Here is a 27,240-nt window from a genome sequence, read left to right on the forward strand (position 1 = left end):
TTGTTTTCCTGGCATCTGCCTAGTCCATCTGTGCCTTTAAGAAACTATTCCCAAGCTATCCAGACTTCTTGGGCTGTAGCTCTTTAGTAGCAGAGCAGGAGAATTATTTCACACATCCTATTTAGATGTCCTGGAATAAACTTAGAAAAATATACTTTGCCTAAAATATCCTTTAGCTCATAGTACTAAAGCCAGTAAAGAGCATAGAGAAAAATATCTGTGTGAATTGTGGGAGTGTTTGTGGTCCAAAACTGATGAAATGTGCTTTTCATATAGATGCAAGCAGAATTTTTTCTGTGATTGATAGTTCAAACTACGTGCCTAACTTGAGATGACATTTGAATTTCATTGCTGGTGATGGTTTTGTGGTTTTTTCAAAAAAAGGAAAGGGTTTATTTTTCTGTTACTGCCAGGTTTTTAAGTTAAGCTTCTCCTTTTGCTGGCTGTGTTTCGTAGTGAAAGAAGAGAAAGGAAAAGTTTCTATTATGAAGTAACCTGTAACATCTAGCTGCTAAAGGAGATAATATGAAGCTGGGACTAGAAACTGTTCAGTGAACAGGTGTTTTTTCTGTTTTCTAAAGGATTAAATGTATCTGCCCCCTGAGTTTCTGATGCTGTGGGTGCACAGGGCTGCTGAGGCCAGCAAGTGTCCCACGCAGTGGCCCCGTCCTTCTGGTGTGCATTGTAGGGTCCAGTCCTGTGTCACACCATGGGTCAATATCAGCAGTAATTTAAAGCTTTTCATATTCATGAGGCTCCTTAACCTTTTCACCTTTGCTGTGCTACCTGCCTGCTCTGACAGCTGCTGCTGACAATGGACTAAAGTTTAATATCAGCTTTCATATACTCTTTTTCAAAAATTTTTTATAAAATACTTTAGTCTAAACGAATTTTGTGCTTTATTTTCTATATTTATGTGGGGTCAGTCCTGGTTACTTAGAAATATTGACTTACTAATTGGTATTTGAATGTACTTTGTGGAGATCTGTATTAACATTTAGCCCATAACTGGAATATGTGGTTTAAAATGCTGAACACATTACAGAGATGTGTAGTTTAAATCAACTTCTGCTCATTTTCATAAAATTAGCATTATTGAACATGATGAAACTTTGCTTTGGTTATGGACTATATCCAAGTTTTGTAGTTTCCAGAAACTTAACATTTTTGAACTTTTATTGTGAATAAGAAATCTTTTAAGCATTGAATAGCACATTTTCATAGAAGGAAACCCCCTTTTTGTCCAGCTGTGGTTTAGATTCTGTTCTTTGCTCTTCATTTTCTTGGTTGCAACATACTTAGCTTTTAGCCAAATTACTTTGTAAACATACCTCAGCAAACAGTAAGTAATAATTATTAAAATAAATGAAAAAATACCAAACAAACTGACATATTGTTCACAACTTTTGCACCACTTCCTTAGTTTAACAATTATAGCTCAGTCATCCAGGATTCAAACCAATTCATCTTTACTGCTACTCTTCACTCTGTCCAATTCATCTGTCCAGTCCCTGGAAAAGATCAGGATCCAGTCTAAGAACCAAAGCTGTGTTGATTTAGTCATTGGCAGAGACACTTGATCACCTGAGGCTCAGCCCATTTCTGAACTTTAATCTTGGATATTCTGATGCCAACACAAACTAATTTAGAGCATGAGAAGGGTTGTTCTGGGCAGCACCAATGGTCCATGTCACATCCAGGCTCTGAGAGGGGATGTAGGTGGGTACCTAGGCTGGGGAAGTAGAAGACAAGCACATAAATTACTTCCCTTTTACAGTCTCCTCAGCTATTTTCACATCAGGGGCTTTGGGATGATTTCTGGGAATGTAATAATCCTCAGTGCATTGCTTTTGCATTAGTTAATAAAATATCTCCGTTAGCTCAGCTGAAATTTGAACAGCTACAGAATCCTTTAGTAGGGATGGCCACATGTCTGCTACCCCAAAGTAGGTGCAGGGCTGGAGAAAGTGTTGAGAATATCATGGTGGTTTCCTAAATTATGGTGTGGATTATGTGATGCTCTGTAGCACAAACATCCCATCCACAAACCACTAAAAGGAGATTAGAGGAGTAAAAAGGATGAAGACCACAAACAAAGCCTTCAATTCATAAATATGTGCATAAATAGAGTACACAACAAGGTTCCAAATGATGTATTTTTCTATTTTTTCTTATAACTCCCAAATGAGGTATTTAATAAAATTCCTGTGCTACTAGACAGTGGAATTTGATGGAATATGGATTGAGGGTTGCAAATATATCTGGAGTTACTAAGTGATAACAGCTTTGGCAGAAGATATTAAACCTTTTGGTTTCAGGACCCGAACTAATCTCTTGCCCACTCTGACTCATTCCCTCCTCTGGGGTGGTGGAGCTGTCCTGACACACAGGCAGCTCCTCACAGCTCCTTCAGCAGCACCAGTTGCCCTGGTGACCACAATGAACCAATGAGAAATTCTCTGCTCATCCTCTTACTGTTTATTTGGGCTCGAAACTTTTTTCCTTAAATGTAGATTCTTTCAACAATACTGCCTTTTAAAGACAGTGTCAACAGAGTTCTCAGATATGTGCTTTTAAAAAATTAGCAATTAAGCAGGTGAATTTAAAATGTCAAAACCTTCCCAACTGCTTTGCAGATTTTCAGTTATTGAGCAGAAGATATTTCTCCATTAATTCTACAATGAGAAACAGGTTCTCTGGCTATGAAAAACCAGTGTAAAGAATCAGTTTTTTTCAGATCATGATACATAATATGTACTGCTGTGTAACAATTTGAAAAACCTATTTAAAGAGTATGGGCTTACTATTCCTATTAGTACCTTCCTGCAGTTTTCAAAATTTAATTTGTGGCTCTATTACCAAAAATATTTTCCAAGCAACAGTAGAGGAAAATCCTCTTAAGCACTGGATCTCGGATTTACTAATTTCATTATCGCACAACATGCTAAATGCAGAGGACAAAACATGTGGTGGCTCTCTAATGATAACAAGTAGCATTATATAAGGGGTTTTTTTATTTTTAGTCATGGTTGTTTGTGTTGTTTCCAGCTGAGAGGAAGAAAATACCTGCTGGATGGCACACTGAACACATTCCTGGTAAATAAGAGTCTGTTTCCTTAAGATAAGATAAAGGAGAACTAGGAATTTATGAAGAGGAGCTGGGATTCTTTAGAGAGAAACCAGACATTTCCACTCACTGAACCACTTAGGTAGGGGTAGTGCTGGCTTTTATTGTAAGAAAAAAATAAAGCCATATTCTGATATGATGTAAATCAGCCTAAATATGAAGTTAGGGAAATATACACCATCTGAAAAACAGATCTGAAGATGGGGTTTTTCATGTAAGTACTTAGGCTAAGACTTAAAGACTGAAAAGGTACATTCATCTTAGTTCTGAGCTTTATCTAGTAGCCAATTCCTTTTAATCATGTTACAGAAAGACATATGAAGTTTAACCATACCATTAGTGCTAATTGGGTGTGCAATGTGTTAGTACAGGAGCATTTTTGTTTTGTCTCCACTGGCAATTAATGCAAGTAATTTTGACATCTGAAAGATACTGTAATTTGAGCAATTAAAACATTACTGCCAGTGCAATCCTGTGATAAGTAAAGTGAAATATCATTACAAGCCTAATTTTAAGCAATTTTTTCATATTTAAGAGAATGTCTTATAATTTTCACAGGAAAGGCATTTAATGAATTCTTTACTGATACCCCAGGCAGCAGATCCCACAAAACTCATCATAATGTCAAAGCTATCATTAGACACAAAAATGTCTGCATGCACAGAGCATCTGCTCAGCTGACAGAAATCTGCTCATTGTCTCCCCATTTCAGAACAAGCAGAAGGGAGAATGAGATTTCCTGAATCACTGATTCAATTAAAAGCTTCAGGAGCCTTAAAAGGTGCTTTCTCCCTTCCCTGGTTCTATCTTTTATTTCTTTTGACGGAGTGCAGAAGAGAGTTTATACCTCAAGCAAAAAAAAAAAATAGCCTTCAATTTCAGGGGCCAGGAAACTTCCAGGTAGATCCTCAGCATTTTGTTGGTTCCATACTTCATTCTACATGAACACAGGCAGTAAACACAAATCTGTGCAAGTGGATTAGAAGGATGATTGCTTGGTGATGCATTTAAATTGTCAAGATAGAAGTGCTTATAGCTAACGTAGAAAATGGATTGGGGCTCCTGACAAGGCTTAGGCTAGACTTCAATATAAATTCAGCCCTCCAGCTCCTAGGGTGTTCAAAATCAGCTAGCTTCAGATTAACATTGAGATAATCTGAAAAGCAAAGCAGGAAAACATTTTAGAGAGCATATTTAAAAGCATATTTAGCATTTGAAAGCATATTTAGAGAGTAAAGCTAAACTTTGCAAAAAAACTCCCCTGAAAATTTACGACCAATGCTTGCTTGTCTAGTGAGCAATTTCTCTGTCATTTTGTAACATTAATCCCAGAACATGAGGGTCTAGTCATTAGCCATTCATAGATTAGCAACTGAAGAGAGCTCTTGGACTTTTCAATGTGAGCCAGCAAAGTAGAAATAATGAAAAATCAAAGTGTATTGCCACTGCCAAAATGAATCCATTATCTTGTCATGTTTATCCTTTTAATAGGGTACACTGAGCAGGTCACACTGTGAAGTAAGAAACTACATGTTGAAGGCACCAATTTATAGTCCAGTGGTTTTCGTTGAATGCTCCAATTTCTAAAATGTGATAAGCAGAGAACATAAGCACAGCCATACATGAGGCAATTTTCTGTGATGTCGTGTGCTTTGAGACTACTCTGCTGCACTTCCATCATGAACAGAGTCCCTGAGCCCATTAGTGTCTGGACTTCCATTGGACAATTGTCCCATTCCAGTGGTCTAAATCAGCTATTTGAGCATCTTTGATTGACTGTAAGTAGCAGTGGCTAACCTACCCTTCCTGCTGCACAGATCTGTGCTATCCAGTAGCCAAACCCCCAGTCTAGGGGGAAAAGCAGACATATGGCTAAGTGTTTTGTTGGATGGGGGCCATAAGTGAGAGAATTAAAGAATGGTGTTGTGTTTCTCCCTTTGGTGACAATCCTACATAGCACAGGCAATGCTTTTCTAAAATGAATCCCTTAGTCCCATTGTGGATGAAAAGATGTTATCCATTTGCAAAGAAATACATCAATGTTTATACCTTTGCAAGAATAGAAGTGGGGAAAGTAATACACAGCGCTAAAAAAAGAAAACTAACAAGTCAATGAGGTCTAAAGGTGTAATTGTTGAGAAAATCCAACATTGTGTTTGTGTTCCATGTTACACAGAAAATTTGCTAAATGGATTCAGTATTTGATTAGTGTGTGTGTAAAAATGTCATGGTCTGAAGCTACTAATGTAGCCTAACTTCTGATTGCACTGAAAAAACATTTGACAGTGAGGGCTGTGGAAACAAAGGGATTCATTTATACCTGGTTTCACACCCATGCAGATCAGCTGGCTCCGTTGATGTAACTTGCTCATGCTGCCATAATCAGGCTCCAAGCCTCGAATACACAATGAATTCATATTTCAGTAGGTGGATCCAGATGTATTTTTCAAAGACTCAAAACAGGGAGCTCTTTTCCTCAGAACAGAGATGTGTTTATGCTGCAGAATTCCAGACAGCACACAGCAGTGGCTTTGAACCTGTGGGCAAAGGAATCCACATAGCACAGCTGAGAAAAGCCTACTGTTAGCAGAGTAAATTTGCTCTCAGGGGGCTGGGAGTGCATCTCTGCTGGAAAATTTTAGGACTTTACAAGTCAGGAAAGACTGAAACTGCTTGTTGAGAGTCTATCAGTTAGCTTAGAAACCAGAGGCAATCTACATCTGCGTGACTACATAGAACTTTGTTTTGTCCCATGTCTTTCAGGAAAATAAAAAATATTGGCAGGAACAAGATTATTTTAAAATAGCCTGTAAGGAGAGACAATTCCACTTAAGATACTTTAAAAAAGCTAATGCAGAATGAAAGGGGAATTTGTTCTCCTTAGTGTTAGAGAAATCACATCTCCAATGCGTAAAAATTGTCACGGTTTCCTTTAGTTTTTAATGAAGCAATGATAATTAGCACGTGTGGAGGATTTTCCTACTTTTATTTTTCAGAACAATGTTCAGATTTCCCAAGGCACTGACATTTCAATCTTTTCCCTCCCTAAATAATTCTGTAAAATTCCTATGTTTGAACTGCAGGTTAGTTATTATTTATTGGATCCTTCCAGAGCCAAGGCTGGCAGAGCAGGTGCACAGCACATTTGAAAACAAGGCAGAAAAAGGAGGTTATGGAGGAATGCAATAACTTTCTCCAACATCTCACAAAAGGTTTCTGTTAGAGGTGGGGTTAGCAAGAAATCCTTGTGCTGCAGGTGAGTCAGAACCCAGGGAGACATGCAAGGAAACAGCAAAGGCTGGCTTTCTTCAGACCACAAGAGTTATGCAGTGCCAGATCCCTGCTGTGCTTCATGTGGGACAAGGGAAATTTCACCCTAAGATGAACCCCCTGAGCTGTGGCTCCATGCACATTATGGAAATATGGCAATTGCCTTCTTTGTTTGGAACCTTACCTCTATCCTGGTGTTTGTGGAAAATAAACTTTATTGTAAAGGCAAGCAAACATCCCCAGTTAATTCCCTCCAAAAAGCTTGCACCTCAGTGGAAAAAAACCAAAACCAGCCCCTTGGTTTATAGACTTTAGCAAATCTCTTAACTACTGAAAATCAACTCACTCATCTTTTTTTTAAAAAAAAATAAATATCTAATTTTCTCTCTGGTCCTCCACATTTATTTTTTTTTTTCTGTACCTCCCTTCTGCTACCCCCACCCAGACTTTGCCCCAGGAACATCTCAGAATGTGTTTGTAGAGGTCCCAACCAACAGGTGCTGCTTGGTACCTGTGAGTGGCTTTGTGATTGCAGTGACACATTCAGATCTCTGACCACTTGATGGAGCTGCAATGAAGAATGTGAAAGAGCAAAACTGCAGCCAAAGCAGAAGTCTGAGCAAAGTGCTGGGCTGAGACTCACAAGAATTGATGCCAAGCACTCAGGTGATCAGGGAGTTGGGTGTAAAACAAGTGTGAGAGAAAGAAGATCTTGCTGTTTCAGACGACTTGTGTCTGGGAATGTTAATGGAAAAACGTTGCTTTCATTTTGTTCAGTTTCAATAACAGGTGATTTAAGGTACACGGGCTTGGAGCACTTAAATGAACACTGAACTGCTTGCAGAAGTGTGGTGAAACTGAATTTAGCTGTCCATGCTAGCAGCAATCTCACAGAACATCCTTGGTTTTGCCTGAAGAAATTGAAATTTTATACTGTGAGGAAGAGTAAGGGAATTTTGTAATTTGGTGGCAAAAATGATGGAAAATAGAAAAAGTCTAAATTGAAATTTTTGTAAAGTATCAGAAACGGTCATTTTCAGAACTCTAGAAGAAAAGCATATTATAGAAGGAGCATAAATTCTGTTACATGTTCTTTCTGGGATAGTATTTTAAAATATCAAAAATTATATTGATTTTGAAGGGAACTCTATAGCAAATGAAATATAGAAAAACTGAATATTTTTTGAACACACACTTTCTAGAGCTGTCTATTTATCACAAATTTTTGAATGATCAGCCTGGGGGAGACAGTCACGTGGAAACATTATAGGAAGTGGATTTTTTTTTCATTATTGATGTTTGATTCTTTATTTCTGTAAACATTTCCATTGGAATATTTACCATGGTTCTCGAGTCACATTTGAATTCATATGAAAATTAACAGAAAATAATGCTGTGATTGGACATAATTAGGTCATCTCCTGGTCATCTTCCTGGGGAAGAGGTCTGTGCTGACTTACCAGCAGGGCTGAGGATACAGTTGCTATGGGGAAACACGTTTCTTATCCATGCTGCCCACATCCTGTGGATAAATGGGAGCTCTCATGTACAGCAGCTCTCAAGGCACATTTTATAGGTACGAAAGTCACTGTGTAAAACTTCTTACAGTCTTGCACTGTTTCGCTGCGGGACATGCTTAATTAATACACCAGAGGGTCGTTTATTCTTTACAAAATATGAGCCCATCCATGTCACTGAGAGCTCTGACATTGTGGAGATGTGAGTCACATCAGTGAAAGCTGCCTGAGGCTGCATTTAACCTTGTGCACTGAAGCTGAAAAGTAATTAATAAATGCTCTCAAGTGTTATGTTTTTCCCTCCCACTAACTCAACATCTTAATTACAAGGGAATAGGTACAGAGAAAGCTGATCTGTTTGTAGCCCTCCTTTGCAACCTCCCTTACAAAAAACTGCTTGTAGTCTCAGATTGAAATACCTTCCGTAATATCACCAATCTCAGACCTTATATACATAGGAATGCTATTCTTCTTTACATTGAAAGCTTTGGATGGATTATTTCTGGTTCTTTACTCAGTGCCAAGGATCCTGGTCCCAGGTGGAGCCTTAGGTACTATGATAAGAAAGACAATAATGTCAATAATAAAAATAAAGCTACTATCTCCATATGGTCTCTATTCAGACATTCTAAACTCTGCATATGTTTCTTCTCCTATTCAAAGAAGACATCCCCAAGTGCTTTCAGGGATAAAAGACATAAAAATAGGCATGGAATTGCAATTTCAGTTTTGTCATTCCTATTGCAAGACAAAAAAACCCACAATATTCAAAATTTAAATAAAATTTGACTAATCATAGGACAAAAAGCAGATTTTCCTGTGTCATGTACTCCCCTAACTCCAGAGAAATGTTGATATTTGTAGAAATGCAGAAAGTGAGTAACCATAAATTCTAGAAGGGATCAGCAAAGGATCCCTTCAGTTTTGCAGCTGAGACCATGGAGTGTTGACCTGGTTCTGCAGGGTTCTTCCCACTCTCTTAATGAGGAGGGAAGGCAGCCCTCAATTATTATTATTCAATTATTATTATTCAATTATTATTATTCAATTATTATTGTTGTTCAATCCAATTAATTTAGTGATCTACTGTTTGCACATCATGACTTATTTTAAAGAGATTTAGACAGCAGGGGAGGTCTGAGAGTGTTGTAGCTGGACAAAGATACTGCACTGTTTGGAGAGGTCAGAGCTTGTGGCTGTAGATAAGCTCTAGGTTTGCTATCAGAGGAAGACAATGAATAGGAAGTCAATGAGAACACGAGTAGTGAAGGCAAAGTGAGAGACTGGGACAGTGTGCTCCTGCCAGGATTGGCTTCCTGAATTCCTTTATAGATTCTATTCCATTATTAGGTCACAACCACTGAAAATATCTAATTGTGAAACAGCCTGTTGGAAAGGAAGGACACCTGAAACTGAGAAAGCCTGGTCCAAAACTCAAACTTCTAGATATGTAGTCTTGAGGCTATGCCATTAAACTGACAATGATTTTACAAATTATTCCTGAAAAATGTGGTGGAAACCATTTGTGTTGCCAACATGAGGGGAAGGATTCTCTTGGCTATAAAAGGAATGGAGAGAATTGGCTGAAGTGTAGTTGCTTGCTACTTTGGTATGTAAATTTGGTCAAATAAATCTGGACCTCGATCTTTGAAATAGCAGAGATGATGTGTGAGGTCTCCAGGTTCTTAAACTTGGACTTTTTATATACTTGTGTTTTTCATGGACTTTAGGGGCTGACTTTGCTAACTTTTTCTCTGCCTCAGGCTAAGCTAGTGATCTCATGCAAAATGAAATCAGAGTTCTTTTTGTAATCACCTGAGGCCAAGAGCTGGATAAACTAAAAAACACTTCACTCAGCCAAATATTGATAGTTTTGCACTACAGCCACAGGATCTGACAGTACTGATTTGTTGGCTTCAGTTCTCCTCTGCTACATCTTCATCACTTGCTTTCCTCACAAGCTTAGTTCAATGTAATCTTGGAAACAGCCACATTTTACACTAGTGAATAAATATGACATGTTGCCTTGTTTTTCCTCTTCCTAATTCCACCTTCTATTGATTTATTAAACCCCTGAGTTTTGATGACAAAGGATGTTTCATCATTCTTCTCTGAAGGGGCCTTTATCTTAAGTAGATCATTGTTGATGTTGATTCATGCCTTCTCTGGAGAGCAGTGATTTTGGATTGTCTTATATTCATATTTCCTCTCAGGCTCTTCTGAAACAAACAGTTCTCATGCCTAATTTTATTGACATGTTTTTGATCTGGTTTTGGGCTTGTTGCTGTTACCCCCCCCTTCCATTCTGAATTGCTTTGTCATTTTTTTCGATGGGTGTTTGTTGATGTATGATTTGTTTAAATGTAGGAGTATTAAGGTATTCTTTAGTGCTTTCAAACAGATCATACTTAGTTGAACAATAATGCATTATGCTGGGTATTGTTCCATAGGCTAATTACCTAATCAGATAATGCTGGGGAGGCAAACTTGTAGCAGACATTAATTATCGATGCATGGACTGGTAGCAGATGGCAGTATTTGCAGTGGAATATAAGTTGATTGTTCAGTGGATTAATTAAAGTTTCCATAATTTCATGCCCTCAGCTGAAAACATGGTGTAATAACAACTGTGTGCTTTTTAAAAAAGGAAAATAGTATTTAGGTTTGGTTCTTTAACTGAATAGATTTTCCTGCAAGCAGAAAGAGAGAGTGAAAGGAATAATCGATTTCCCAAAAATTACTTTAGTGGCTTCTACTTGCCTTAGAAGTGCTCAGAATGGGCATGGTAAATAATGGGTAATTATTGTAGAGTATATTAACAATTGAGGAAACAGGGACTAGGTCATGTGCTTTTCTTCACAACTGCTTGTATGTAGAATTCTATTCCATTTTGCATTGTTTCTTGGTCAAATTAATCTACATCACTCCTCCTTTTTGTCTTAGCCCTGAACTATATGAGAACTCTGGTACATCTTCTCTACAGATTGGACATGGTAACGCCAAAAAAGCCACCCATGAACACAATTTTTGTCTGGCCAAAACCTAAGACTGTTCCAGCTCAAATCTGAGGGAAGAACACGTGGCAAACTTCCACCAGGAGGGCATTTTCTGCTGTGGAGACACTGACCCATTATCCTGAATAATCTTCAGGATTAAGATGTTAAGTGGAAAAACTCGGCAGCTCTTTGTCTGCTCTGAAAACGTGGTTTTCCCCAGGGTTGAGCTGCAGTGATTTGTAATTTAGGGAGGTTCAGGGAGGTCAGCCAGAGCCCTCCCATGCTGTGCTGTTGGGGGAGCACACACACCTGTGCTGCACAGACAGCTCCTAAAGAAACATCTCTGCATCAGCGAGGAGCTCCAAGGGCTGTGAAGCACATCTAGACTTGTTTGGGCAGTATGGCTCATCAGAAACAAGCACTGAAGTGAAAAGGACTCTGACAAGAAATCCCTTATTTCTGTTTGCTGTGACAAATTGGTGAGGAGTGTGAGAGAGAGGCATGGCATCACACGATCTATTCATAAAGGAAGCAAAAGCAATAACTGCTGCGACACTAATGAGGTATAAAATATCTCACCTGACAGCCACCAACACAAACAGGCCTTGATTTCTTTTTTTTATCTCAGCAATATGAGCTCAGCCTAGATTTTATTATCTCCTGCTGGCTGTAAAATTTATGGAAGAGACAAACCCAAGACATTATACTCCCTCTGTAAGTTATAAATAAGTTTAAAGACGCAACAGTTAAGTTTATTGTCAGTTTTTTGAACTTTTGAATATCTGATTTGGTAAGCAATAAACTCACAGTACCTGGCACTTCTATACACACATCTCAGTTTTTGTCACTGTTGCCTTTACATAGATCACATCTGGAGTCTCATACCTTGGCTTTCTGCAAGCCTCAATCTTCCTCCTACAGCTACCAGGGTAAATTAAGAATAGCTTTACTGAGGATCACAATAAACTGCTATAAATTGATTTGAAAGGAGTGTATAAATTAAAAAATATCTATCATATTTTTATTTACATAATTTCAATCAAGAAAGACCGGTGGCTGGTCAGTAAGAAAGAAATTATTATTCCCCCCAGAGTCCAGAAGAATCCCTTACAGGAACGATTCCCTTCTTATTTAACAGAAAAAATTTCCTTTTAATTCCTTTTTTTCCCCTTTTATTCTTTTTTATTTGCTGTGAAGCTCCTCAAGAAATGAAGGCTGGATCTTCCTGAGTAACACAGGGTACTTGGTTTTCCTGTCTATCTTGCCACCTCAAATTATTTCAATGTGCTTGGATTTCTTAACTAAGTACTGGGATTACCATTTCCAAACTACCTTCAACATAAAAATTAAAAAGCCATCATTTATGGGAGGTAGAAACCAGATTTCTTCCTTTCTTCCAGCTCAGCCAGGAAGGTTGGAAGCTGTCTCATGACAAAAGTGCATGTTGTCTTCCCTTGATTTAGGTATGTGAAGACACTCCATCTCGCATCTGTAGATCTGTTTCTAACAAACACTTGAGAAGTTCAATAGTTTTTTCATGACTAAGGGCCAATGGAAAGCTTAAAACTTGAAAAAGGTACTTAAGTCTTGACAGTTTCATGTCATCAGTTGGATTGCTTGGAAAATATTCACAGTCCAAGAGAGGAGGAATAATTCCCACTGTGTTCTGACTCATTGTTGCACCCTTTTCTGGGCAAAGCTCTCCAGCTGTGAGAGCACCAGCCTGATGAGTTGACTCTACTTTTATTTTTCTGTTCTATGACACAGAGCTAGTCTAACCAAATCAATCCCATCAAGACTTAGTGGCACTTTCCTGCTGGCTCCCTGGCGTTTCATGACTTCCTTGAGGCTAAGGCTTCCTAGTGTTGCTAAATCCAGTGCTCGGTTTTAATTTTAAAATATTGTTTTTCAGAACTACATTCAATATATTTCTCATAGATTTCACCAGTGAACAAAATGTGTTTCTACAGTAACAAATAGAACAGTGTAATTGCCCATGCAACCTGCCATAAATCAGCTTCAGGTGGTCATTTTTAAAATGTGGATAGTATAAGGACTTGGAAAAGTTTGCTGTTTCAAAGTAAACTTGCAGATTTCAGAGCGTCAGCCAAAAGATCTCCCATGGAGTTTTACTCTGTGGATGTCTCTGAGATAAATCACGTGCCGATTTTTTTTGCTGCTTGTATATGTGTCTGTCATTCCTCTTCCCTGCCAATGGGACAAGTACAGTCAGACACTGGACTTGCCAAATTTCTGGCTGTTTGCTGCTGTGAACCTCAGCAAGAGCACAGGGCAGGAGAGGAGGAGATCTTTGCCAGCTGGGAAGCCAAGGTGGTTCTTACAGGTGAGGAACTGCTGCAGCCTCCCTGATCTCCTCCAGACGTGATCTCCTCCAGTGCTCTATGTTCCCATTAAAGAGCTGTGTGATGGAGCCACGTTTATTTGTAACAGACAGCCAGCAAAATGTTTATGTATTTTCAACCAGATTTCATTAAATATTAGGAAAGAAGGCTGGACAGAGCCCTGAGAACTCCTCTAGGCTGGAGTTCATGCTGGTCAGCACAGCTTCCTTGTGTTTCAGACAGCTCTTTCTCTGTCCTGCTGCTAGGGAGCTTTAACTGTGGGGAGTCCTCAGCTGATTTGTTACAGACCTTACCCACAAGTAAAAGCAAGTTAGGGCTGGCTTTTTTCCCCTGACAACATCTAATATAAATCTCTCTGCAACTAAATTTAAAACATTAGATTGACAGAATATTGTGTGGATTTGTGCCAAGGACAGTGCACAATGCTTCCAGCAGGCTGGATAAAAATGGAGCAGTTCTGCATTGGCTTCCACAAGGCCCAAATCAACCTTTTCTTCTGAGCTCCTGTAAAAACCCAGTTGAAACAGGTGATGTTGGCCAGGGAATCCACTGCATCTCCACAAAGCAGTTGGATGTTCTGTCAGCACAGAGTTCATTTCCCAGGTTCAAAGCAGGAGCGCTGCTGGAGTGCAGTGAGCTGCAGGGGAGCACAAAATCCCAATATCTCAAAATCCCAATATCTCAAAATCCCAATATCCCAGCCTCTGCTGGTGTTTGGTGCCTGTTACACCAAGCTGCTGCCTCAGCCTCTTTTCTGTGTGAAAGGAGTTCAGTGTGCTGGGAAATGATGCTCCATAGAAGGATTTGATATCAGTGTGATAGCATACATTGCAATAGCATTATATCTAATTTAAAGTATATTAACCTGTCTCCTGCCCTGATTACTAAAATCCTGTCTGCATCAGTAGAAATCTTCATAACAAACAGCTGCATGGAAGGCACAGAGAGTTGCAAGAGCAAGAAATATGTGCTGATAATCTATTTAAATGCAAATACCTGGCTATTTGACCTGGGATGCAAATGTTGAAATATATTCAATATTGAACTCATAGATCAAACTATCAACAACAGTAGTTTAAAAATATGTGCATATGCTTCTGTGAGCAAATTATTTCAAAGTTAAATTCAATAAATTTCAGCTGCTGCAAAGAGAAAAAAGACTATTTCTTATTTAACTACAGCACAACACTCAGGTCCGTGCAAGAGTCTTCTCTGTTTGAAATTCTCAGTTTTATTTTGTTTTCAAAAATCTCAGAACAGGGCTGATTGGTTCATTTAATTGATTAGTGAAGTTTTTTAAGTAGTGTAGTAAACATTATTCAACCATCATGAGCTGAACGTAAAATTGGAAAGTTATTTGATTTTCTTGTTATTCTATAAAATACACAGATATTTGGTTTAGTTTATCATTTGGGTTATATTGTCCATATATTTCATTTAAAAATATTTCTCTTTCACAGTCCTGGAAAGTGGAGTATATTTTTCACCTGAGGGTGAAAGAACTTCATGGTCAGCTGGTTGCAAGCACTGCAGCATTAAGGGGAAAAAAATAAAAGTAAAAAAAATTTAAATTATCTGACTGACTTAAAATAAAAATTCCATAAAGATATTTTCACTGGGCTTTTCAAACAGTCTCAGAATCTGTATGTTCAAGATCTCATTTCAGAGATATTTACAACTAGTTTGTCCAATTTTGTATAACAACAGTTTTTATTTTAACTTGGCTCATGGTCTGCATCACTGCATAATGAACAGCTCTGAAAACTGAGTTAGTTTCTGTTTAGGGTAACTCAGCTCTAAGGAAAAAATATAACTTAACCTGGACACTTTGTAAACTGCTTCTAAATTTGGTATTTTTCATCTTCTGAATTCTTGCAAAGAATTTTGATCATTCTTCACCTTCCTTGGCACAGGCTGGGTGAAAATGGGGCTTGGGAGAGGTATTTGCTACAGAACAGCTCAGCAGCAATCTCAGATGTCTCTCTGACAGAAATGTTTCTAAATTCCCCCAGATGCTCTGTGGCTTTGCTGCCTGTCCCCTGCAAAGGATTCTCAGGCTCCATTTCTGGTGCCCCTTTTTCCATTTCTGGTGCCCCTTTTCACTGGAATTTGGAGCCATCTTTCACCTTGGAGTGAGATTTGCCACAGTTTGTCTGTCTATACTCTCCTTTTGAGTGCAGTCTCCATGGGGTTTTTATTGTGTGGCCAAGACCAGGGGCATCCTTCACCCCAGGCCCAGTTCCACCCTCTCACCATCATTTTAAAGTCTGTTACTTTTGCTGCTCTCCAGCAAGATGAGGTTGCTGCTGGGGAGAGGAAATAATGAGCCGTACTCTGGTGCTGTCCAAACTCCATTTCAACGAGTCCTCATTTACCATAAAGAATAAATTCACACAAGAATTACACTTGAGTATGTGAATACACCTGGCCAAGGTAATTAGAATATAATTCTTTTGCCTTAGCTCTGTTTGTGTGTTAGAAAGTGAATAGTTGGATGCCAGGGAAAAGGATTCAATGTGAGTAGTTTCTATTATTGCAGATGCAACTTGTTAGCAAGAAGTGTTCCTGATGCTCTGCTGGCTCTTTATATACCTGTCTTTGTTTACAATGTAGATATGCAGACACCTTCCAGTTTATAAAAAATTACAACAATAGATAATTTTTCTCACTAATGCAACTTTTGTACTCCTGATCACATGAATATCAATTTGTATTTTTCTTGGCTTGTTATTTAAGGATCATCTGAAGTCATCATGGCAGATTGTGAAATGTTTTTCCTTAAAACAGGTCTCTTTCAGAATATTTTTTATACTCCTCTCTTTGCACCAGCTGAGCATCCAGACCACAGTGATGGCTGTGGTTAAACTGGCTCTGTAGAGGTGACAATTGTCAAACCAACCAGCAGGAAGGGCACACAGCCAAACTGGAAAATTGGACATTTGTGGGTCAGGAAAGACCACCAAGAAAAATGCTATCTTTATGTTTAAACTTAAAATAAGGTAGGCTGGCACTTAAGCATTGTCTTGTTTTTTCTTGTTTTGTAGTGAAAGTGCTCTTGCAAAAGGAGAAATTGAGCAATTAGTATGACAGAAAGTTTTGCTTCTGTCTAAAACTTTTCATATAATCAGCTGCCAAGCAGCAAAATCATTATTCCCTTCTTCTTGCCCAAAGATTTCACTTCTCAGGAAAGAATCTTTCCTCCCTCTCTCCTCTAGAGAAAACATCTGATACAGCTTTCCTACCAGCCTCTTACCAAAATAATTCTGGGGTCCATTAACATCTGGAGTTTGAATGGGTACACAGGATGTTTCAGCAAGGAGTTTTTTAAGGTGAAAGAGCAGAACTGCTGTGCTGTATCTTTAGAGAATATACTGCTGGCTCAGTCAGTGCAGATGCCACATTAAAATGAAACTGGATTTCAGAAAAGATTTCTTTACATCATCATGATTCAGATTAGCACAATGCTCTCCAAGTGCACAAAAGTCGACAGGACATGAAGAGCTTTCATAACTAATGACTTAATCATTGCATTTTGACTAGCTTTTTTCTTAATGCAGGCATTATGACTCTGAGCAGATTGGTAGGTGGGCCTTTGATTTGCAAGAGTAACCCTTGTTAGCCCTTTTGAACTTTCAATTCAAATGCTAATTTTGGGAAGGAGGGAGTTGTGAGCAAGAGGGATGAGGGAAAAAGGAAGAGAAGCATTTCTTCAAGCACACAGCATTGCAGCAGGGCTCTCCCAGCCCCTCAGGCTGGCACAGAAATGCACCTGCCCCACATTTACTCTGCCACATACAGGAATAACACTTGGACACCTTAGTAATGCTTGTGGTTTGCTTCATCCTTCTCTCCTTTCACTTTTCCTGTTCTTATAGGCAACATTGCCTAGAGAAATAATGACCACAGACACCAAAAAAATGCCACTAATTTGGGGTAACGAGACTGAGCAATTTACATTGTGATTAGTCAGAGCTGCTCAGCATTACAGGACCTGTTCTTTCCTGTCTGTCTCTCCCTTTCTAGGCTGTGCTGGCACACATTTAAATCCAAGAACAGTCTTTGCCAAGGTAAGGACAGGGAACACTTTAGCCTTCCTTGTGTCATCTGTGCTGTCTCCCCATTCAGCAGCAAACCCAGCTTTTCCTAGAAGTTCTCTTGAAACTATCATATCTGTTGATTTCCTTCTTATTGCTCTGGACATCCTTTGCTAGTTTTTCTTCCACGTGGGATTTACTCTTGCCAAAGCATTGTTTTCATATTCATGCCGCTTATCTCTTTTTTCCCCACTAACTGAGTGTTCTCTCTTTGCATTTCATTTCAGTTGTTAAGAAGCCCCTTACTTGGGCAATTGGCCTTCTGAAGGAATTCCCAGTCTTTCCCAGGAATTAAATGGGTCCTTCTTAAGCTCCTAAGTTTTCTGCAGTGGTCACCCAGCAAACCTCTCGCTCCCATGGCTGTTTCACAGCTTATTTCTTTCACAAAATGAAGATGTGGAAACCTTGAACACCTTTCAGGGGCCTGGGGAAATATCTTCTCCATTATATGCATGCATTTCATTTTGTTCCCTTCAAATTGGTCCCTGATCTTTTTTCTTCTCCCCATGTCTTTGCTGTTTTCCCGAAATAATGCATTAACACATCTGGTGAGCACACATAGCTGTTGAAGAAATTCAATTCAATTCAATTTGATCAGGGTGATTTGCTTAAGATCTGTTTCCAAAGCAAAAGATATCACACATCTATTATGTCTGCAAGTCTCATAGCCTGGCCTGAACACACTTATCAGATAAACCAAGTGAACAGATGTATGCAGAAACTGCAAGTTTGGAATTTTGCCAGTCTCAAAGGAGAGGAACAATGAATTGGAATATTTAATGTATTAGAACAGGTCTATTAATGCTGCTGGTTCCCCTATTTTTTGTGTTCATCTTGACATTTCCTGATAAAGGACCTTAATTTTGCTTCGTAGAGGTACCAGTCCCATGACTGTGGGTCACAGAACCTCCTACCACTCCTCATGAACTCTTCCTGCAGTGCATGTTTTTTCATTTGCTATTGAAAAGGATTGCTTCATACTACTCTTACCCATTACTTTTCTTCACATTTTTGCTAATTTCCAAAACTGCGAAATACACAGAATCATCAGGAATACCTACATTTTATAAACAACTTCCCTTAGTAAATTAATTCCTGCTAATTTTTAGTTCATACAAAACCTATGTTATTAAAATAAATGTGCACTGTCTTTCGTAACTAGTTTTTTAAAGCAAGCTCCACAGAATTGTTGGTGCATTATATTTCAGCATGCCCATATGTGGGGAGCAGAGCTCTGAGACTGGACCAGAGCATTATTCTCTAGAAAAAATCTTTGAAGGTTAGAATAACAGATTATAAAGTTCCTAGAGAACACATGGTGTGTAAATTGCATTTTTCTCATAGCTTGATCAAATATGGACAGTTTTTTCAGATGGCAAAACACAGTGACAAGTGTCTATTCTGTTCCAAATGTAAATGACCTCTACAGAGACAGTGGGGGGAAAATCATTATTCAAAAAAATGAAGAACAAGGCTCTTTGCAATCAAACTGGTTTAATGTATTTTCCTTTCATCATGATTTCAAAAGAATCATTTTGGTTAAAATTACCCAGTCTGTCAGTTGTGGGTGGGCAGGCAAAAAGATGTAATGTATAAACCTTGTGTCCAAATGGTAGCCAAAATTCTGATTAATTGATCATGGGGAATGGGTTACACAGCAAATTCACTCTCAGGGCTGTCAGCTGTGCTTGTAGTAGATGTCACTGTGTACCAAGCCATTAGAGAGCAGCTCCTGTGTCTTCAGTCAAGATATTAAAGAAGTCAGGGTAGTACACCACTGCTAAGAGTGCCAACCTGACTATAAAGTTAAATTATAGGCTGGTTGCTGGAACAGAAAATCAGAGTTAAATTTTCATGGTAACATCTGCTGCAGTCATTTGTATTTCACTGCAGAAGGGACCATAATAAAATTATTTTGCCTTCCCATCAGTTGATGTTTGAATTAATAAAGTACTGTCCTCATTTAGATCCCATTCTCAGGCTCACATTCTTGTAATAAGAAAGATGAATCAACTGAGAGTGAGTTGATCAAGATGTGGAACAATGCCTAGCTAGAGCAAATGAATATTATAGCTTCAAAGGACAATAGTACTGGAAGGTTTAAAGGAGTCAAGCAGGGATTTGAAGAAATTTGTCTACTGAAAAACAATGATTTTATTGAAATTTAACCTGCACCAGTAAAGAACTGAATTCAACACATGTTCATTTAAACATTAATTTAGTAAATTTTGCTATGGAACTCTGGAATTGGGTCTACTTATGTCACTGCATCCTTTTCCAGCACAGGCAACCAGCTGGCAGAAGCCTGGTGTTCAGGAGACTGGAGAGCACCTCTGCACACCAGCATCCTTGTGGTTCTGGAGAACAGCCTGGTAGGTTTGCATCTGCTTTCCTAGCACTGGGATCACATCAGCACTCAAAATCACCCTCTGACTGACCTGTCATGCATTCACTTCACTGCAGCTTTCAGGTGAAAAGCTCCATTTTGTGACAAAATTACACCTGGTTTTGAGGCCTTCAATTTCACTTACCAGTGCTTTCAATAGGCTGATGTGAAAATAATCCAAATCTTGATTTCGACACACTAAACAACCAGAGATTTTTCTTATAATCTGATGTTCCTTTTGTCTTGCTTTGGTTTTTTTTTTGTTTTAAAATTTCACTTGCAGAAGTACATTCATCTCTGATGAAAGGGAAAATAAAGTATAAAACTAGGCAAAGTTTCATCTAGTTTTTGGGAGATTGTAATTTTGTGAAAATTGTGATGACTTTTGTGTCCTTTTATGGAAGGTAAAAATGTTTCAAAATTTGGTAAGTTTTCTTTGGGTCAGGAAATTATTTCTCTCTAAGGTTTTGTTCTGGTCATGTATTGTGAGGTAACCAAAGCAAACAATAAATAATAAGGAAGGAAAGACTACAGTTTCCAGACTGTTTTGACATATAATGTGAAAACTACATCCCTTTTCTTTTGGTTTCAGTGGGACTTGGTGACTGCATGGCAATTTTTAAATCCACAATAGAAATATAAGTTTTGTCATGGATTCTAAATGTTCAGGGGCAGCACAGACTGCTGGCAATTTGCTTGTGAAAGCAGTTGTTTTCCTTCCTGTCTTGCTTCGCTTTCATGTACATGGCAGGACTATTCTTGGTCTTGATAAGAACCACTCTCTTTTCCAGTGGAGTGAGTCACTTGGACTTTACAAGGTCAGTGTGATCTCCCAAAAGTTCTCCAGTTCCATTGCAGCAATCAGCTCTCCTGCCTGCTCAGAACATGATGCCTCCATCAGCCCAATTTGATGTCCTCCTCAAGGGCTGACCCTGACCCTGCAAAAAATAAATAGAATGGACAAAGTCCCAGCTTCACAACTGAATGAAGTAATCTGGTTTGAAGTTTCCGATTCGGTCTTTTTAGCAGAATCTGTCATTATTTTGAGTTCTATCCGATCTTCCAGAAGTTTCAAAATTGTCACATACATGCAGTGCAAAGCTACTGCTATGGAACTCCATGTACAATATCACATGCCTGAGAGAAATATTGATTTTTCACAGAACATGAAGAACAGAAAAATAAAGAAACATTTTCACATGACCTTGGCCTTCCGCAAAAATAGCCTTGCGTTCATATCTTGTCTTACTTATACGTGTCTGGAGGCCTTTGTGGAGCTTTCCTAAAGACCATAACATCAGCTGCAATATGGAAGTATTTAGCAGCTCTCTGTAGATTTAGATTGTTATTTCATTTTTATGTAAGTTTTTTTTCCCTGTGTGAATTGAGACGCATTCTGGGGCATTGTGGGATAGTTTAGTCAGCTAAAACTAACTTTAACATCACAAGATCAAATGTTTATCTCCCACTTGGGTACTGTTTGTTTTGACATCGTATTTAAGGACTTCTGTGCAAAGGGCAAGAAGAGAGAAAAGACTAAATAAAACAAATCTAATGAGACTGAATACACAATAAAGTACTTGAGCCTTCACTAGGTTCCTCAGACTGCATGTTTCTGATGGATTTAAGATCATCTAAGTGGGCAGCAGCAGTCCCACTGTGTTCTCAGCTTTAAACCTCCTGGAAGTAGTGGCAACAAAATCTGGGTTTGGACTGCAGGGAAGCTTTCCATGCTACTTCATGAAGCTGACATGAGAAACAGGTCTCTTGTCAGTTCAGAGATCTGAACTATGACTGCTGAGAACTGGCTGCTTAATTTAAGTTAATTTTTCTTTTATTGTGAAAATGTATGTGGAAAAAGTCCATGTCATGTTCTTTATATCTAATGTAACATCAACACTAGTCAAAAAACTTCAGTTGCATCATTTCCAAACATAGTTTTCATAAATTACTCTTCTAAACTCATAACTGGAAATGTTATCAAGAGGCTATTGTGCTTTTGGTGCAGCAAGGCAGCCATAAATGCCATGAGAGTTCATGATGCTCATGAGTCCTGCAGACCATCCCAGCATTAACAGTGGTTGTTTGTGTTTATGTCCCCACTGACACATCCAGCTGCTGTTATGATGAGTGAAATGTGCATTTCAAACCTTTGTGCTCCCAGTACCTTGGGTGAGACACTGCAGCCAGAGACCAGGAGGTCACAGACATCCTCCAGTGAGTCAGAAAGGGTGGCAGAGGATCAAGAACTGAACTCCTGTGTGTGCTGAGACTGTGTTTAGTCTGCCTGATTCAGGTACCATTCACCATGTGTTCTTCTCATGTGGCTGGAGACTGCAACATAAAATGTTATTGTGGCATTTAAAGGCATGAAACCCGTGGTAAAATTGAGTGGGATGAACTTTAACACTAAGTTTGGGACACTTCATTGATCTTTCAACATGGAATTAACAGGGAATATATTTCTTTACAAAGGCTTGTCTCTGGAGACTGTGGCTGTGGAAGACTAGTTAAATTAATGGAGGGCAGGATATAAATCCATTGATTAATTGTTTTTGGATGCTAAATCAATAACTCTGGTTATGCAGATTAAATTTGCATCACTTGAGGCTTTATTTTATAGCATAAAAAGAACATAAATAAAGAAATGAAAATTAAAAAGTGAAGTTTCTTGTTGAAGTTTCAAAAGGAAACGTGTGTTTGCAAAGATGGATGTGAAGAACAGGCAATTTATGTTGGCCAAGATAAAAAAGAACAACTTCAAATTATTTATAAGTTTAGCTTAAATTTAAAGATGGAAAGATGGATATCCTGAAGTTTTAAATCTGTTGATACCATTTTACCACCTGGCATAGCTTCTGCCAGTGTCACCCCCTGAACTAAACAGAAACATCAGAAAGGAATGTGAGCAGAGTGGAGGATGGAGAAAACACCTGAGAATTTTTAATTTAGTGCTAAAACAGTCATTACTAATGGGTGGGAATAACAGCCTTCTCTGCCTTTCTGCCCTTCCTGCAAGCCTTTGAGACCATAGCCTCCACCAAAGGTATGAGCCAGCCTTTGGTCAAGGTTTTATTGAAGGCTGGAGAAATAAAGTGTGCCATAAAAAAAATTTAATGTTTTCCACCTGGAGGATTACTTATTTTCCCACTACTGTCCACCTCTGAATGTGTGCTCTTTCTATTCTTGACTGTTTCCTTTCTTCCTTTACATTTTACTAAAGGAAATAATCTACTTTGAGGAAGAGCACAGGCTGTGCTGCTCTCAGCCTGTGGCCAGGAAGGCAGCTCTGTGTGAAATAACCTGTTAGTGATGTGTGTTTACCCTGGCTGCTGGTAGGGATGTTTACCAGCCTTTTTTTCTCTCACAGAGACACTTCATGCCATGGCCTGCAGAATCAGAAGCAGCACATTTATCTTTGTTGCTCTTTATTCCTCACTCTCTGGGCGTTTGACTTATTTTGTCTCCAAGAAAACATATTCATACTTATAAGAGAAATTAACAGAGGAAGCTTGTGCTTGCTCATTTTAGGTAGCAATGACTTGCAAGAGGGCAGTTAAGGCCACCTCCATTACCAACAGAAAGACATTCAGAGAGGCAACATCACAAAAAAATTCTTTGTATTCTTTGTACCCAAAGAGAGAAGCAAAAAGAGTGAGTTTTAAAGTTAAAACTTTCTTTATTCATTTAAATTTTAAATGTTTTAACTGTCTGGGATTTTGTTAGTTTTCCAGGGATGCTCTTTCTGTTGCTTAAATAGAAAGCTAGTAAAAAAATCATTTGCCACAGACCTAAGCTGACCAAGGTTTCCACTCAGTGTTTGACCTTGCTTAAAGGAAAAAAATATTTTATTCAGTCTTGATCCTCTCCATTTTTTTGTTGTACTAAATGTAATGCATTAATTGACTCTGCTGGATCACAGTGGGAAGCTAGGGGTTTAACCTTGATTAAGGTGGTTTTGTAGTTTCAGCAAGATGCCTGTGGTTTGGAACATTCCCTAACTGTAAAACAGAATGTTATCTTCAGAAGAGTAAATTTGCTCTCCTACCTATTGGCACTGTGTTAGAGTAGTACCAACGTGGCCTCTCAGACAGATCTAAAGAGGGAATCTGGATGTCCTCAACAGCCTGAAGGTTGTGGCTTAACCCAGCTGATAGCAAGCACCACACAACTGCTCACTCCACCTCCTCCAGCCTCCATGGGACAGGGAGGGAATCAGGAAAGGAAAAGTAAGAAAGCTTCAGGGTTGAGATAAGAACAGTATAATAATAGTAGTAATAGTAGTAGTAATAATAATAATAATAATAATAATAATAATAATAATAATAATAATAATAATAATAATAATATAACAGGAATGGGGTGAAATAAAACTCCAGAGAAACAATTGATGCAAATGCAAAACCATTGCTCATTACCAACCAGCTGATGCCCAGTCAGTTCCTGAGCACGCAGCCCCAGCTTTGTCCCTGGTTTACATGCTGAGCATGGTGCCACATGGTCTGGAATATCCCTCAGGCCAGGTGGGCTCAGCTGTCCCATGTGTCCCCTCCCAGCTCCTTGTGCCCCTCCAGCCTCCTCACTGGCAGGGCACGAGGAGCTGGCAAATCCTGTAAGTGCTGCTCAGCAACAACTAAAACATCCCTCTGTTATCAACATCATTCTCCAATTCAAAACACAGCACCGGACCAGCTACCAGGAAGAAAATTAACTCTATCCCAGCTGAATCCAGGACAATGGGTAATTGCTTTTTGCCTAAAATTATCCCCAAGTCAAGAAAATTTCAAGAGCAAAGCAGTCATACTGCTGAGCTAAATGTACTATTAGCCAAAGCCTTCTTTATTACCAGTCTGATAAAACACCAACAGAGTCTAAAAGATGTTTTGCAAAAGGACATCATCTGGTCCCTGGAATTTGAATAAAGCATTAACAGGCCCAGATTTTTTAAATCTTCCCAATAATTCCCACGATTAAAAATCTATTCCAGACGCTGTTGCTGTCCATGGGAAATTGTCAATGAGCTTTGCCTTGAGGTGCTATAAATAAAGATAATTAACCTTTAGCTAATATACAAATCACAGATTTAAGAATTATTATAACTGCTGAGACTTGAGGATGAAAGACATGAAATTAAAAAGCTTTTTGCTGATTTTTTACCATTAAGACTGCAGCCTTGACATGCTCTTGACAGTCCCTGAATGTTTTCCTTTCCTGTCTCCTTCCTTTGTGTTTTGATTTGTTCAGTCATTAAAAATAACCACCCTGTAATGATTTCAACTTTATTTCTTCTTTCATTGAACATGTCAGGTTGTGACAGATGTGTTTCTAACCTGAGCCTTGAGGATGTAGAAATTTCATGCAAATGCCCTTAATTACATGCAGCACATTTGAATAGCAAACTCCTTGGCAAAGCAACACTCTCCCAGGCCATTTTTGCCACAGAGGCATTCAGACTGGCAGAAATCAAACCTTTTCTCTGTACCCAGCAGTGCTGCAGACGCTAAATGACCACTGAATTTAGAGGTAGCTCTCTTGGTTCTGAAGGCAGTATATTATAATTCTATTCTGGCTGCATGTGTCCCCATTTTTCTACTGTATGAAATGCACAGGTTTTATGCATGTGTCAGCTTCACTGTAGTTCTGATGGTAAGGGTGTCACTCCTTTATGTCAGCAGGAAATAACTGCATTTTGGTCAGGTTGTTGCTGTATGTGGAAAGGCCATCCAGTACACAGGGAATTAGAGGTTTCATTCCTACCAAATTCTCATGCCTGATGTGATTTTCATCCACTGAGCTCAACCTTAGTGCTACCTGTCAAGTGATAACTTCTTCCATAAGAAAGGAGCCCTTTTTTCTTATTGTGGCTTTTGTTCTGGGCCCTTCCCAAGACTGGAAATGAAAATTGGAAAAATATCGTATGAGCTAATCCTTTTTATGGTGGTGTTGTCTGCATCTACCAGATGGATCTTGTTTTTCCAAAGCACAGAGATAAAATTTGGGAATCTGATTGAGTGAATCAGACAAGCATGCAAAGAAATGTAGAATCAAAATACCTTGGTATATTTTACTTGGAAAAAAAAAAAGTTTTAAATTTTCACCAGTATTTTTTCACTGAAAGTTCAGAAGAATATTTTGGAATTTAGGAGATTTTGTTAATTTGGGGTTTTTTTTCTGGTAAAGTACAATTTTCTGATTGTCTATAATGAATATCTATAAAGTACTTTCATATTGCAATTATTCAAATATGATGTGTTGTTGCCAAGTACCTTCAGACACATGTATGGTACCTTTTCTTCTCGGGGCAGAAGAGTCCTTTTGAAGCAAATTCTATTTACCATGCTTTGGTCCCGACAGCAGGGGAATTTTGGGAGATGCAAGTGGTTTGGGAGCCTGTCTGATGTAAATCTGACATCAAAAAATGACATAAATGACATAAAGATTAAAATAAATCCAGTGATATTTGGTCCTCAGTACCAGCTGTTTTGCTTTATCCATTGCCAGTGGTGTGAATATAAGCACAGACATTATTCAGACTAATTAGATTTCATAGTTTACATCCAAATTGAACAAATAATTACCAATGCGAAGTTTTGTCCAGGCTACCCTCATCTTTGAAGTTCACAAGACCTATCCAGCACTTTTACAGCATTTTTTCTCATGGGATTTCCCATGTCTGGGTTCCCAGACAGAAATTCCTTTAGAGTTGCAGTGTCTCATTTCTGGTTCTGATTCTGGCTGGAACCTGGAAATTCATAAGGGACACCAAATGAGGAGGAAAGCTCCATCAGGATGAAACCATGAGTGGAGGCAAAGGCCATTCATTCACACACAGGATTAGGACTGTATGCTGTCAGATTCCTTTAGAGAAGTGCAATTACTTGAAGGAGAATTGGGCATAGATCTGGAATGTTTATCTTTGCTACATTCTTTGTTAATTAGAGACTACCATGAATAGGTGATTCCAACTACCATGCTGTAAGTTGAACAGGCTTTTCTTGCCATTAACAGGCACTGCCCATCTCATCTTTGACTCTGCATCTCTGCAGTGTGCTCTATCCCACAGCTTAGAATAAGCATAGGAGTTTTCTGCTGGACTTGTTTAAGCTCTTTTTAAACTTTGTGTGGTTTTAAAGAACAGAATAATGAAGCAGAACTGGTGCAGGGTATACACATGAAGAATATCACAAAAGGACTGAGAAGTGTTTACATTTGATGCATCTTGCCTTGTTTTCTCTTGCCTTACCATTTCTGTTTCTCCTTTCATATGAGAACATAACTTATTTAGTTCAGTCCCACAGGAAACTGCTTGTGTGCCTTCATGTGTTCAGCATCACAGCACAGACAGATTCTTTCAATCCCTGATTGCACCAAGCAGATCACAAGATTTTACAGTCAGGTCTGACATATTAAGCTGCCATGGTGCAATTCCTCCGTAACAGGATGAGAAATACTCACTGCCACCTCTGCAGCACCTGCTCTGACCTGCT

The 27,240-nt window shown here is 38.8% G+C and overlaps 1 protein-coding gene across 1 annotated transcript in view; it reads left to right on the top strand.

Moving 5' to 3' along the window:
- Positions 1 to 27,240, top strand: part of LOC147651859 (uncharacterized) — a 154,912-nt gene that overhangs the window by 110,253 nt on the left and 17,419 nt on the right. The window contains exon 8 of the mRNA XM_086900496.1: positions 19,649 to 19,739. Within this exon, the coding sequence (XP_086756622.1) occupies positions 19,649 to 19,739 (91 nt within the window). The remainder of the gene's footprint in view (positions 1 to 19,648; positions 19,740 to 27,240) is intronic.

This window comes from Cyanistes caeruleus, chromosome 8 (genome assembly GCF_971803275.1).
Source record: "Cyanistes caeruleus chromosome 8, bCyaCae1.hap1.1, whole genome shotgun sequence".
In the NCBI taxonomy this organism is placed as follows: domain Eukaryota; kingdom Metazoa; phylum Chordata; class Aves; order Passeriformes; family Paridae; genus Cyanistes; species Cyanistes caeruleus.